We start from the raw sequence: 13,484 nt of genomic DNA on the forward strand, positions 1-13,484 counted from the left end.
AAATTACTCAAAATTAGTTGAATAGGAAATGAAAATGATCAAATTTCTGAGTCAAGAATATTATAGAAAAAACAGTTCTGAACAGAAACCAGATTCAGTGTTTAGACTGAGACACGTGGATGGATGTAAAACTGATCTGGGGTCAGTTTTTACCCCTAAATGTCATAGTTCTATCTGCTGAACTGATAGAAAAGTGATGAATCTAGACCTACCTCTATGGACTTCAAGGACCTGGAACTCTGGAAATATTCCCAATCTGAAGGTAGAACTCTGATCATTGATAAAGTTACTGGAGATGAAGAACCAGATGTTCTGAAGAGGTTCTGGTAGAACTCTGATCATTAAAGAAGAACCAGATCTGACTGATTTCAGATCATGGTAATGAAACGTGCGATCCACATGCACAGAGTACAAATAGAAACACATTTATTGTGCCAGATCTACTGTACATGTTGGAACATGGTGAGTTACAGCAGCACATAGTGACTCATATAAAAGGCTAAATGGAATGCTTTGTTCAGTAATACTGATTTGTACCATATAAGAAAGCAGTCCGTCCTGATACAGTCCAGGTCCGTCTGCAGCTCACCTGCTCAGGTGAGCCACACCAGTCTTTGTCCCGCCCCATTGGTCCGTGCGGGGTCACACGGTGCTCTTGGTGGGCAGCTCGGTGCTGTTATGTCGGGTCTTGCGTGACGTGCCGTCGTCCCGCGGCCGCGCCTTCTGCAGGTTGGACATGGCGGCAGTGCGCTCGATGTCGATGAGGGCATAGAGTTCGGTGCGGCGGGTGGGCGTGGTAGGCGGCAGCGGAGAGGTGGGGGTGCGGGGCGTGTGGGGGTTGCTGCCGTCCGAGGCGCCCCTGGTCCCGGCGCCGCCGTCCATCTCCACCTCGATGTAGTTGAGGGTTTTGGGTGGCTCGTTGAGGCCCGGCAACGGCGGCCGGCGAAAGTCGAAGTTGAAGACGGTGGGTCCGTCGGCGCGGCGCCGGGCCGTGTCGGGCCGCTGGGCGCTCAGCGGCGCCGTCACGTTCTCCGTGTTCACGTAGTTGTGCAAGGGCTCCAGGGCGGCGGACAGCGGGTGGGAGTAGGAGTGCTGTAGCGGGCCGTGGTGGCCGTAGCCGTTCAGGGACGCCGTCTTCGGGTTGTCCTCGTCCTCGCTGCTCGCCTTCCGGGCCTCCCACACTGGGGGCAGCGCCGGCAGGTTCTCGTAGTCCAGCAGGGCGGTGCGCCGCTGGGCCGAGTTGTTGACATTCTGCAGGTCGGGGGTGAGGGGGGGCGGGCGGTGGCGGCGGGGGGCCATGGGTGGATGGGAGGAGCTGTTAGAGTGGGCGGGGCCCGGCTCGGCGTGTCCGTTAGTCTCTCGGGGCCCCTCGGCCTCCCGCTGCTCCTGCTGCCGCTTCTCCATCAGCTGCCTCTGGACCGGGGTCGGACCCAGAACGAAGCGGACGCCCACCGGCTCCAGGACCACCTGAGGCTCCACCGCAAGGGGCGGGGCCACCTGAGGCTCCGCCCGGGTCCTCGGGGGAGGAGGGGGGGTCGGGGGGCACTGAGGCTGGGGGGAGGAGGGGCTCTCCAGGGGGGTCGGAGCCGCCAGAGGACTGGGCTCCTCCAGGAGCCCCGTGGTGTTCACATAGGTATGGACCTAACACAACAACACAATACACACAATGACGCAACAACACACAATAAGGCAACACACAGAGACAGTGTTAGGGTGTTTCCATAGTAACCACTGGTTAACTATCAGTCGACTGACGCAGATTATTAACGTACAGAAGAATATGAATCAGTTACCATGGTGACGTGGCTATGCATCAGTTACCATGGTAACCCAGCAGGTTAAACAATGAAACTCAGATTCTTCATGAATCAGTCAGAAGGTTGGAATAAATAAAGACTGACTCTAGTCACCTGACTCTAGTCACCTGACCCGTTCTACCTGAGGTCAGGTGAACAGGTGGAGGTCTTACCGCTTCGTCGGCCACCAGCAGGGGGTGAGTAGAGTCCTCACCCACAGATGGCAGCCTGGTGCTGGCTACTGACGGGTGACGGGTGGACGGGTGAGACGGAGCCTCCCCCACAGAGGGAATCCTGCTCACCCCGTTTGGCACCGTGGGCACCGAGTACCCGAGAGCTGAGGAAGCAATATATAGATGAAAGATATTTATATACACACAGGACCTTATATAGATATTTACATGCATGGACAAAATTGTTGGTACCCTTCAGTTAATGAAAGAAAAGCCCACAATGGTACAGAAGTCTCACTGACAGTTACACAAATGGTTTGATTGCAGTGATTGCCTCAAAAGGTTGTGCAACAAAATATTAAGTTAAGGGTACCATCATTTTTGTCCAGGCCTGTTTCATGAGTTTATTTTTTAAAAATAATTCTGTTGAACCACGGGTCGAAAGCAATCCTGATTTTTATTGGTTAGTTTTCATAGAATTTTTATTATTACTTTGTCAGATTCAAATTATTTGTGAACATTGTGGGTTTTTTTGTCATTAACTGAGGGGTACCAACAATTTTGTCCACGTGTGTACACAGGTCCTTATATTGATATATATTTTACATATACCTGCTGCTGGTATCTTACCTGCAGGAGTGAGCGCCCCCTGGTGGTTGGGCTCCAGCACTGCCTCCTCCACCACGCTGATGCTGTGGCTGTGCATCACCTCCTGCAGCATGTTGAAGATCTCCTCAGCTCGGGAACATTTAAAGGCAAAAATACCTGAAAACACACACAGTTACACACACATCAGCACTGGGTTGGTCAACATCAGGACAGAGAGACAGAGGGACAGGTAGGAGCTTTCTATCAGTTTATATGATCAGTGAAGGTTTAATAAAATCTGTCACATTAATGTAAACGTGACAGATTTCTTCCTGTAAAACTGCTGATCAGAGCATTAGAGACACACCTGTCTCTACCTGTTACTCCACCTGCTGGAAGCTACACTACTGCAGGTGTTCTATAGGTTCATGAACGGAATGACAGGAATTCATCCATTAAACTGAGCTGAGACCTCCACAGTCCAGACACAGTTCCACCTCAATACTGGGAATACTGGGAATATTTCACCAGTTCCACCTCCATACTGGGAATATTTCCAGAGGTGTGTCCAGATTGATCCTTATAACACGCATGACATTTAGGAGGACCAACATGTGAATTATGTTAGAAGGACTGAGGGGAGAAAATGTGTGGACCAGGATTACAGCAACACGGGAAGGACACGTTTACACTGCAGGGACACGCCACCAGGACACTTATTGATCCCTGAAGACTGACATCACAAACACAGCTGATCAATACTGCTGACCTGATCGATCACAGTATTGGGGAGTCAGACTTACCGACCTCCATCCTCTGACAGCATGGACCCAAGATAACAGCGACAGAACCAGAACCAGGATCAGAACCTGGACCAGGATCAGAACCTGGACCAGGATCAGAACCTGGACCAGGACCAGAACCAGGACCAGCTGATCCAGGTCCAACAACACAAGCACATTTTAGCTCCCTCACAGCAGCACGGCCTGCTGGTGGTTGGTGTTGTGTAGTTGTTGTGTTGTTGTGTCTGTTGCTGTGTGTTGCAGCTTGTTGTGGACCTGCACACTGACACAGTGTCTGATTGTGTTGATGAAAACCTGATGTTGTGTTGCCATGTTGAACATGTGAATAAAGTGAGTCATGGTTTCCATGACAACAACACGCTGATTCAATTCAATTTTATTTACATAGCGCCAATTATCAGTCTCATCTCTGAAGGACTCCATTTAAACTCATCATATTTCTGACTTTCTGGAGGTCCTTGAACGCATCATGTTTCAGGATCAAACCTCAGCTTCACATCCTGATGTTTCACCTGAACACACCTGAAGAGTTCACCTGTTGGGGCAGCTGGAGCTGCTAACGATGCTAAGCTAATGCTAACACTGAGAGGTTAGCTGTGCAGCTAGCATGCTAACACTCTTCCAAAGTCAGGTGGACTTTGAAGGTGTGTGTCCACTAGATGTGATTTTACCCGCACGGCAACACACCACATCTGAAAATCACACGCATGGTGGGCGGTCACTTGCGGACCACAACATTGGCACATGACAGCGCTGGAGCAACAGCTGGCCACTACGTGGTCACGTGACGGAGCTTTCAGCTTGACGGCCCGGCAGATGAGTCGGATAAACACAGCGGATCGCAGCTAGAAATGCGCCGCATGTGGCATGCTGGTCCAGTTGCTGGGTGTTTCCAGCTGTGATCCGGTGTGTTTACCCAGAGAGGGCTACAGCTCATTTGCATCAAGTAGACTGGACTTCTACTTTATGCAAACTGGATGCGGCATGTGGAGATTCCAAGCATCGTGAAACTGACCCCAAACATCTAAACTAGCTGTCGGTGACATAAAACCAGGACAGATTCAGCTGCTGCAGATTATTTCTCGCCTCAGATGCTTTCAGAAATACTTTTCCCTGAAGTGTTTTCAAAATAAAAGGAAAAGTTTGCAGCCGAGCCGCTGTGTTTATCCGACTCATCTGCCGGACTGTCCAGCTGAAAGCTCCGTCACATGACCACATAGCAGCCTGCTGTTGCTCCAGCGCTGTCATGAGACAATGTTGTGGTCCGCTAGTGACCGCCCACCATGTGTGTGATTTTCAGATGCGGTGCATTGCCGTGTGAGAAAGTCACATCTCGTGGACACGCACCTTAACACAAACATCAACACAAACATTAGCTGCTGTCACAGAGGCTAATGCTATTATTATCAGTTTATTTAAAAAGGGACCATGTACAATATTAAACATAAATGTTTCCATTTGATGTATTGCACCAGAGTTAGCTTTAAGCTAATTTCCATCTGCAGTCCCTTGGCAGGTCCCAATAAAAACATCAAAACATTAAAATGTTACAATACTACTGGCTAGCAGCTATGTTAGCAGCTAGCAGCTAAGCTAGCATCTAAGCTATCATCTAGCAGCTATGTTAGCAGCTAGCAGCTAAGTTAGCAGCTAGCAGCTACATTAACAGGTAGCAACAAAAACTTATAAAACTTTAAGATCTGGACCCCAGTGGGAAATAAAAGAAGAACAGAAACAGAAAATTGAAGAACAGCAGAGATAACTGCAGGAGACAAACTGTTATTGATCTCAATCAATCAATCGATCAGTCAACAGAGGAGAACATCCTAAAGTCAGGTGACTCCGATGTCATCATCTCCTCTGTATTAATATAAATAATGACATCATCAGTGAATCATGACTATGGCCTCCTAAAGGATCAATAATCGGTATTGATCAGTCGGTACCTTGTCCCGTCTGGCAGCGGCGGCCGCTCTCGAAGGAGAACAGGTTGGAGTCATAGCCATAGCGCCGCAGGCACAGGTAAGGCCACCTGACGTCGTCACGGCGATGGGTGTGGAGGACGAGCTCGGCGTCGGTCAGCTCCATCACACCTGAACCCAGCTCATTCCCATCGTCGTCCACATTGATCACCTGACAGGAAACACGGTCAGTATTAGTGTTACTTTATTATTATTGTTATCATTATTATCTTTAGACTTTCATTATCATTATTACTTTATTGTTAATATTATGTTATTATTATAATTACATTATTTATTATTATTATTATTATCTTTAGACCTTCATTGTCACTATTACTTTACTGTTAATACTATGTTATTATTATTATAATTACCTCATCATTATTATTACTATTCTTTTTATTATTATCCACCCTCACGGCTGCTTTTCTTCCACCAGAACGTTTTTCTGAATTTTATAGAATGTCGGTAGAAAAAGTTTGTTGAAGCAGGAAAATTCTGAATCTGAATTTAAAACCTTCATTTAGGAAAAACATTTTTCTGTTTCTGACCTTTTCTAAAGTATTTCTGATCGTCATGGAAACACCTTTCAGATTAACACGAGTCACATGACTGATCAGCTGTTTGTGACAATATCAGAGGATCTCTGAGGTTTGTTGTGTTTCCTTCTACTGTTTATTACAGCTGATGTGTCCTACAGCGCCACCTGCTGACAACACAGAGTTTATTCACCCTGAATGCAACACACAATGATGAAACAGGACCACAACGTGACACAAGCTAAACACAAACCACCGAAGAAGCAGAGACGCCCAAATGTTATGACGACACTGAAAAAAGATGGAAAAATGATCCAAATATAACACAAAAATAGATGCACAGGACCGTAAATGGTCATAAACCATCAAAAATGTGACACAGAGCAACCAAAATAAAACACAAACCACCTGACGAAGCAGAAAAACACAAAAATGTCACTTTAAACCACCACAAAGTTCAAACAGAACGGTCCAAGTGAGCACAATCAGATAGAACGAGATCTGAAATCACCAAACTCTGACACCAAACAGCTTCTCTGACTATCACAGATCATTAATATTAATCAGCTGCTTAGTTTGTAGGTTCTCTTATTTAATGAACATATGGAGCTGCAGCTGATTAATATTAATGAGCTGTTCATCGATGTATTTACCAGTTTATAGGTTGCATTATTTAATACATAGAGCTGCAGCTGCTTCTAGATGCCTGCAGACAAACACTGACTGGATTCCTCAGTGGAGACAGAAACTGATGATTCAGTCGAGTGTTTGCTGTCAGATCCTCGTCAGCGGTTCATCAGGATCATTTCCCAACAGTCAGACCTGTTCCACGTTAATTACTTTAATTCTGAGTGGGCGGCTCTGAGTCACTGTGAAACTCCAGCAGTCATTAGAGAATAATCCAGGGCGAGGAGCAGCAGGTCCGGGCATGAACTCACCTTGAATTTACTCTGATGATTATCTGGAATTGACTCTTTCTCTGGACAGCTTAAGCAGCTACCCATGGCTTCTTCAGAGCACCATCCGATGTCTGAGGGACACAAACCATAGAGTTTACTGTCAGGATCAGCAATACGATGACATTCTGGAGAATAAAATGATTTAAACAGTAACATATAGACTGTAAAACACATGAAACAGGTCAGACAACAGGATGTGTTTCAGCAGAGGGTCAGATGAGAATCAACACAGGTGCAAACAGGTATAGTACAGGTGTAATCAGGTATAGTACAGGTGTAATCAGGTATAGTACAGGTGTAATCAGGTATAGTACAGGTGTAATCAGGTATAGTACAGGTGCAAACAGGTGTCTCACCTAGATCCTTCCTCCAGTAGTGTTGCTTCCATCCTCAGAGCCTGAAGGACTCTCATTATTTAGAGGTCCTGGACATAAACAGCAGATCTGCAGCACAAAGACGAAAAAAGGCAGTTTATTATTAATATTATTACTAATATTGAAAGTCAGTGTAAAGTTTTAATAATATTAATTATTATTAAAAGTCAGTGTAAAGTTTTAATAATAATAATAATAATAATAATAATAATAATAATAATAATAATAATAATAATAATAATATTATTATTATTATTATTATTATTATTATTATTATTATTATTATTATTATTAATATTATTATTATTATTATTATTATTAAAACTTTAAAGTGACTTTTATTAATAACAATAATAATAAGTATTATCATTAAAAGTCAGTGCAAAGCTTCAACAGTAGTATTTCTAGTTCATATTTTAACTGTTATTATTAACTTTTATTAAATCTACTTTTATAAATTAACCTCTTCAGGATGTTTCTTATCTCCATTGTTTTTCATTTAATTTTAATCCTGATCAGACCTGCCTTTCTTTCATTAAACCTTTTCATTCCTTATTTTTATGTTTCATGGAATGCTTTCTTGTACGTGTTCTTTTATTTTTCACACCTTTTGTCGTTTTAATAACTAGAATCTGGGTGCGTTTTATTCCACTGTCTGTTCTGTTTTTTAAAAATATTTCACTGTTTAACCACCGTGAGAAATCAAGTGCTGCAGGAATAAACTCATAGAAAATATATAGAAACATAACTATATATGTTTATACATAAACCATCAGCAGTAAAAAATTATTCAACTTTTTACTCTTTAAATGTTCCAACTGTCCAGCAGAATAAACTGACACTTCACACGATTAAATAAGAATTATTTCTAGGATTTTGTGTACTTTGACAGCTGTATATATTTTATATCTCTAAAGGTGTATTTATTTTATATAATATTTCTACAGGTGTCTTTATTTTATATATATATATACACACACACACACACACACACACACACACACATATATATCTCTACAAGTGCATTTATATTTTTATATAATATCTCTACCACAGTTTTCCACAATGCATCCAATAAATGCTGCAACTAAAACTCCTTTTTCATTATTTTTTAAAATGAATTTGCTCAGAAACTAAAATAACCAGAACCTGCTCAGCTGAAGGACAAACCGTCCAGAAACCTTCAGTTTATAATAAAATATGACAAAGAAAAGCACCAAATCAGAAACTCTGATTATTCTGCTCTGAGCTGCAGCGATGAATCAATTAGCTGTTAAAAAGTTCAGCCACTGTAGATCAGTTTCTACTCTTTAATGTGAACTAGTTTGGAGCTCATTCTGAACATTCTGAAGCAGCTATTTCTATCATTTTCAACAGATCTGGAGTCTTTCTGGACAAACTGCTGTCATTCACGTTGAATTATTCAGTAACTGAGACAATAAACGGTAATATTTCTGAGGTTAACATCCAGCTTTCTTCAGCTCCAGTAGCTGAGATTCCCTCCATGGCTGATCAATCATACAGAATCCAACCTTGGGACTGTTGGGTTTCTGTTCTGTGTTTAGAACCCGTCAGGTCTTTACCGACTAGATCATCAACATCTAAACACTGACTCAGGTTTCATCATCTGGGCTCAAACATAAAAGCCCTCAGCTCCATCAGCAGATAAAAACTCTGACTGAATAACAGACGTATTAGGGATATTTTATCTAGAACTGAGTGTTTCTCCCTCAGAAAATAGAATTAGAGAGTTTCAGAAAACTGCGACTTTTAAAACTTTAAAATGTTCGTGGTACTGAACCAAGAACTACAGTTTTCTCCTGAGACATCCTGACAGCAGCCGTGTGTTTTCTTGGTTTATAAATTAAATGTAAATCGATAAAGTAAAGCCTCCTAAATGCAGAAATCCTCCTTTACCTGAGCTCCAGTTCTGGATTTTAATTTACAGCCAAACATGAACAGGAATAAACTCTAAAACTCCTCAGAAACTGTTGATTCCAGAAGGGCTGGACCCCAATATCCCAATATTAATGTTGAGATCCGAATAGTTGGAGACACAAAGTGAGACACAAAATGACAAAAACGAGACTCAAAATGACAAAAATGAGAATCAAAATGACAAAAATGAGACGAACTGAACATTTGCTGACTTCAGGATTCTCTGAATCTGTGTTTAAATTAAATATTGATCGGACAAAACTAGCTCTGTGGACCTAAAACTGGATCAACTGATCAATAAAACAACCGACAGATTATTCAAAGATATAAATAAACTTTGTAGTGATTTTTTGACCAACTTTCCCAAAGTTGAATAAATAATTTCTGTCAGAATGATTCTGTTTACTGGATAGAAGACAGAAAAGAAATGACTGATTTTCTGTCACTTATTGATCAACTGATCAGTTCAGCTGATTGACAAACACAATAATAACTTAACTCTCAGATCAATCAATCATCATGATCAGCTGACAGTGGTTCTGATTGGTTGATCAGCTGAGTGATTCTGATTGGTTGATCAGCTGACAGTGATCCTGACTGGTTGATCAGCTGACAGTGATTCTGATTGGTTGATTAATTTGAGTGATTTCAGCTCCTTCACTGTGGATACTTCCTGTTTCTTTCCTCATCAGAGGAGACCAACAGCAGAAAATAATCCACACATTAATAAACACACATTATTGTTATTCTCATGTTGTAATGTTATTTTTCTGTGTTTCTAGATTTTTGAACAGAAAAAAAAACTTTTCTCATCATTCATAACTGTAATAACTATTAGACAAAATGAGAAAAATAAGACAAAAAATGAGACACAAAATGCCAAAAATGAGACAAAATGATAAAATGATACAAAAACGCCAAAAATGAAACACAAAACGCCAAAAATGAGACACAAGATGATAAAAACGATACAAAAACGCCAAAAATGAGACACAAAATGAAAAAACGAGACAAAAAATGACAAAATGAGACACAAAACGACAAAAAAATCTACTTTTATCATCATTCATGAGCTCTAATGACTCTAATAATTACTTCTAATGTATTTTAGTTGTAAAAAGTTGTGAAATGAGTGATTTTAGTTTGATCCACAGCCCAACATTATTCATTTTAAAGTGATAAAAGATTAGAAATGAGACACAGCAGAGGTTTATGGATTATGAAACAGCTGGTTGATGGATTTCATTTATCAGCTGCTAAAAACCCATTTATGAGCTCAGAAAACAATCTGACTTATTTCAGATCAAATTAGAAACTAACAGAAGAAAACAGACTTTAGGAGATGAACTCTGTTAGTTTATCTAGTTTTAGTTTTCATGAACCTAAAAACATTTGAGATCCATCACTAATCTATCCCTTCTATGTCTGTTTTATTATTTATCTCAGCAGTATTTCTACATTTACAATGCTGTACTGCTTTAGAATTTTTTTATTTATGCCTTTTAAAGTCTGCACTATTTTGTACTGAAGTTTATAAATTAATCTCTTTATTGACTGTAACTTTTAACACATTCTGGATTAAACTATTAAGATTCAAAACTAATTTACTGATAAAACACTGAGTTTAGTAAAGCGTTGGTTTATTTACTGCTTCCAGTTAACTAGTCAGAGTTTACCAGACAAATAAATACTTACTAAAACTAACCACCCAACTCAGCACTAACCCTACTAATCTAAGTTGTGTCAGTTTGTTTAACTGTAACTACTCTATCTAAGTTGTGTGAGTTTGTGAGACTAAACACTAGATGTTTTGGTCAAAACTAACCTAAGTTGTGTGAGTTCAGGCTGAGCAGCAGAACCACTAACTAGCACTAAGTTAACCCAGTTGTTAGACTCCAAACTAGCCCTAACTAGCTGCTAACTGTTTATAAGAGTCTAAACTAGCTCTAACTAGCTGCTAACTGTTAGTCTGAGTCTGAACTAGCCCTAACTAGCTGCTAACTAGCCTGCTGTTGCTGTAATGGCAGCTAGTTAGCATCGAGCTAAGCTGCTCTTCAATAAGCTAACGCAGGTCCCATTAGCTCCGAGGCTAACTCAGGGCTCCGACACACCGACGCACTCCGCCCGCTAGCCTTCCCCGACACGAGGCCGTACTCACCGGGCTCCGATAGCGCGTTCGATCAAACCATCCAAAGTTTCGGGACGTCCTCAGAGCGGCGGAGCGGCTGGGATTCCTCCACGGACGGTGGTGCCAGTGGAGCGGCGGTCCAGCTAGCGTTAGCCGCTGCTACAGCCGCAGATCCTCCATCTTTCCTCTGCGCCGCCAGAGCGCCAAAAAAACAATCACAACTTCTTTCAAACGCCGCTAACGCTCCCGTTTGTGCAGATTCAACAGCGGGAAACGGCCTAAATCCATCGACGGGCCTCCGGGCTTCAATGCGGGCTGCGAAGTTCCGTCCAAACGCACTTTTTGCGGCTAAAAAAAACGAGTTTGTTCGCTCGGAGCGTCGTTCTGCTGCTAGTCGGCTAAAACTCCGCTAAACTTCCGACACTTCAATGTGCTGAGAGCCGCCGCATGGAGCATGCGCAGAGAGCGGTCCGGGGACAGCAGGGGCCTCTTGGCCGCGAGACGGACCCACAAACACACACAGTAACACTAACACAACATAATAACACAAACACACAGTAACACAACATAGTAACACAAACACACACAGTAACACAACATAATAACACAACAACAATACAAACACACTCAGTAACACAAACACACAACATAATAACACAACAACACAAACACACACAGTAACACAACATAATAACAACAATAACACAAACACACAAAGTAACACAAACACATAGCAAAAACACAAAACCCCAAACACACAACACAATCACACAACATAACAAAACAACACAAACACACAACATAATAACACAAACACACACAGTAACAACATAATACAAACACACAGTAACACAACATAATAACACAATAACACAAACACAACATGATAACATAAACACACAGTAACAATATAACACAAACACACAGTAACACAACATAATAACACAACAATAACACAAACACACAGTAACACAAGCACACAACATAACACAAACACACAATAACACAAACACAACATAATAACAACACACAACATAACACAAACACACAGTAACACAACAACATAACACAATAACACAAATGCACACAGAAACAAACACAGAACGACACAAACACACAACATAATGTCAAAACAACACAACATAATAACACAAACACACACAGTAACACAAACACACAACATAATAACACAACACAAACAACATAATAACACAACAACGCAACATAACGCAGCAACACAAACTTTTGCTTTATACTTCAGTATTTTACTGTTAAAATATTCCTGCTCTGTGAGTTTTTGTCATGTTGCAGTATTTTTCGTCTGCACTGCAATATTTTCCCTCAGTATACTGCAGTATTTTTAAAGTGTACTGTAGTATTTTGTGTACGTGCAGTACTACATTCCTGCTCAGTGATTTCTGTTGAATACTCAGAGAACTGTGGTATTTTCTACGCATACTGTGACTTTAATGAGACTCACATACAGTAAAAATACCACATATCACATACAGAGAAGTACTAGTACTGCGGTAGTACACATATCATACATGTCAGGTTATCTGGTGGTACAGGTATCATACATGTTAGATTATCTGGTACATGTATGATACATGTTCATCAGGATCAGAGGTGATTAAATTTAAAAATGTACAAACAGGAACATAAATTATCAAAACTTCTTTTTAAACTGATAGAAAAATAAACAGCGTCTCTGTGGGGCTCAGCAGCAGCAGCTCCTGTGGAGAGGATCAATACGTCTGATCATCAATCAATACATCTGATCATCAATACGTCTGATCATCAATCAATACGTCTGATCATCAATCAATACGTCTGATTATCAATCAATACGTCTGATCATCAATACGTCTGATCATCAGTCAATACGTCTGATCATCAATACGTCTGATCATCAATCAATACGTCTGATCATCAGAGCGGATAATCAATAAGTGTGATCATTGATGACTCACCTGTGATCAGATTCTCAGGTTTTCTTGTTCGCTGCGAAGTTTTCTGGCTCTGATGACATCATGGAGGCACTGATGCAGGTACGAATACTGACCCTGGACACAGGAGTACTGCAGTATTACTACTGGGTACTGCAGTATTTGTACCCTGGACACACAGGATTACTGCAGTATTACTAACCTGGGTACTGTAGTATTTTTACCCTGTGTATTGCAGTATTTTTACCCTGTGTATTGCAGTATTTTTACCCT

At 41.5% G+C, this 13,484-nt stretch overlaps 2 protein-coding genes across 7 annotated transcripts in view; both read right to left on the bottom strand.

The window, feature by feature from the left end:
- Positions 1-409: 409 nt before the first annotated feature.
- LOC111578300 (fibroblast growth factor receptor substrate 2) lies at positions 410-12,558 on the bottom strand. Its single transcript, XM_023284981.3, has 7 exons — positions 11,293-12,558; positions 7,179-7,265; positions 6,802-6,893; positions 5,307-5,493; positions 2,600-2,734; positions 1,970-2,133; positions 410-1,641 (listed from the first exon to the last, which is right to left on the bottom strand). Exons 3-7 carry the CDS (start codon positions 6,865-6,867, stop codon positions 643-645), a joined length of 1,551 nt encoding a protein of 516 aa, XP_023140749.1. The 5' UTR covers positions 6,868-6,893; positions 7,179-7,265; positions 11,293-12,558; the 3' UTR covers positions 410-642.
- Positions 12,559-12,705: 147 nt separating this feature from the next.
- Positions 12,706-13,484, bottom strand: part of LOC111578298 (receptor-type tyrosine-protein phosphatase beta-like) — a 40,650-nt gene continuing 39,871 nt past the window's right edge. For all 6 annotated transcript variants that reach the window (XM_055009465.1, XM_055009461.1, XM_055009464.1 and 3 more), the window contains 2 exons: positions 13,236-13,328; positions 12,706-12,998 (listed from right to left, as the gene is read on the bottom strand). In XM_055009465.1, coding sequence (XP_054865440.1) covers positions 13,242-13,328 — 87 coding nt within the window. In that variant the 3' untranslated portion in view covers positions 12,706-12,998; positions 13,236-13,241. The remainder of the gene's footprint in view (positions 12,999-13,235; positions 13,329-13,484) is intronic.

The sequence above is a fragment of the Amphiprion ocellaris genome, chromosome 3, assembly GCF_022539595.1.
Source record: "Amphiprion ocellaris isolate individual 3 ecotype Okinawa chromosome 3, ASM2253959v1, whole genome shotgun sequence".
Taxonomy (NCBI): domain Eukaryota; kingdom Metazoa; phylum Chordata; class Actinopteri; family Pomacentridae; genus Amphiprion; species Amphiprion ocellaris.

What these genes read in the sequence shown, in the direction of transcription:
- LOC111578300 (XM_023284981.3), bottom strand. Translation starts at nt 6,867, where the DNA reads ATGGGTAGCTGCTTAAGCTGTCCAGAGAAAGAGTCAATTCCAGATAAT. An exon ending in ATCATCAGAGTAAATTCAAG is followed by an intron (nt 5,494 to 6,801) that starts GTGAGTTCATGC and finishes GTTTCCTGTCAG; the next exon opens with GTGATCAATGTGGACGACGA. An exon ending in CCGCTGCCAGACGGGACAAG is followed by an intron (nt 2,735 to 5,306) that starts GTACCGACTGAT and finishes GTGTGTTTTCAG; the next exon opens with GTATTTTTGCCTTTAAATGT.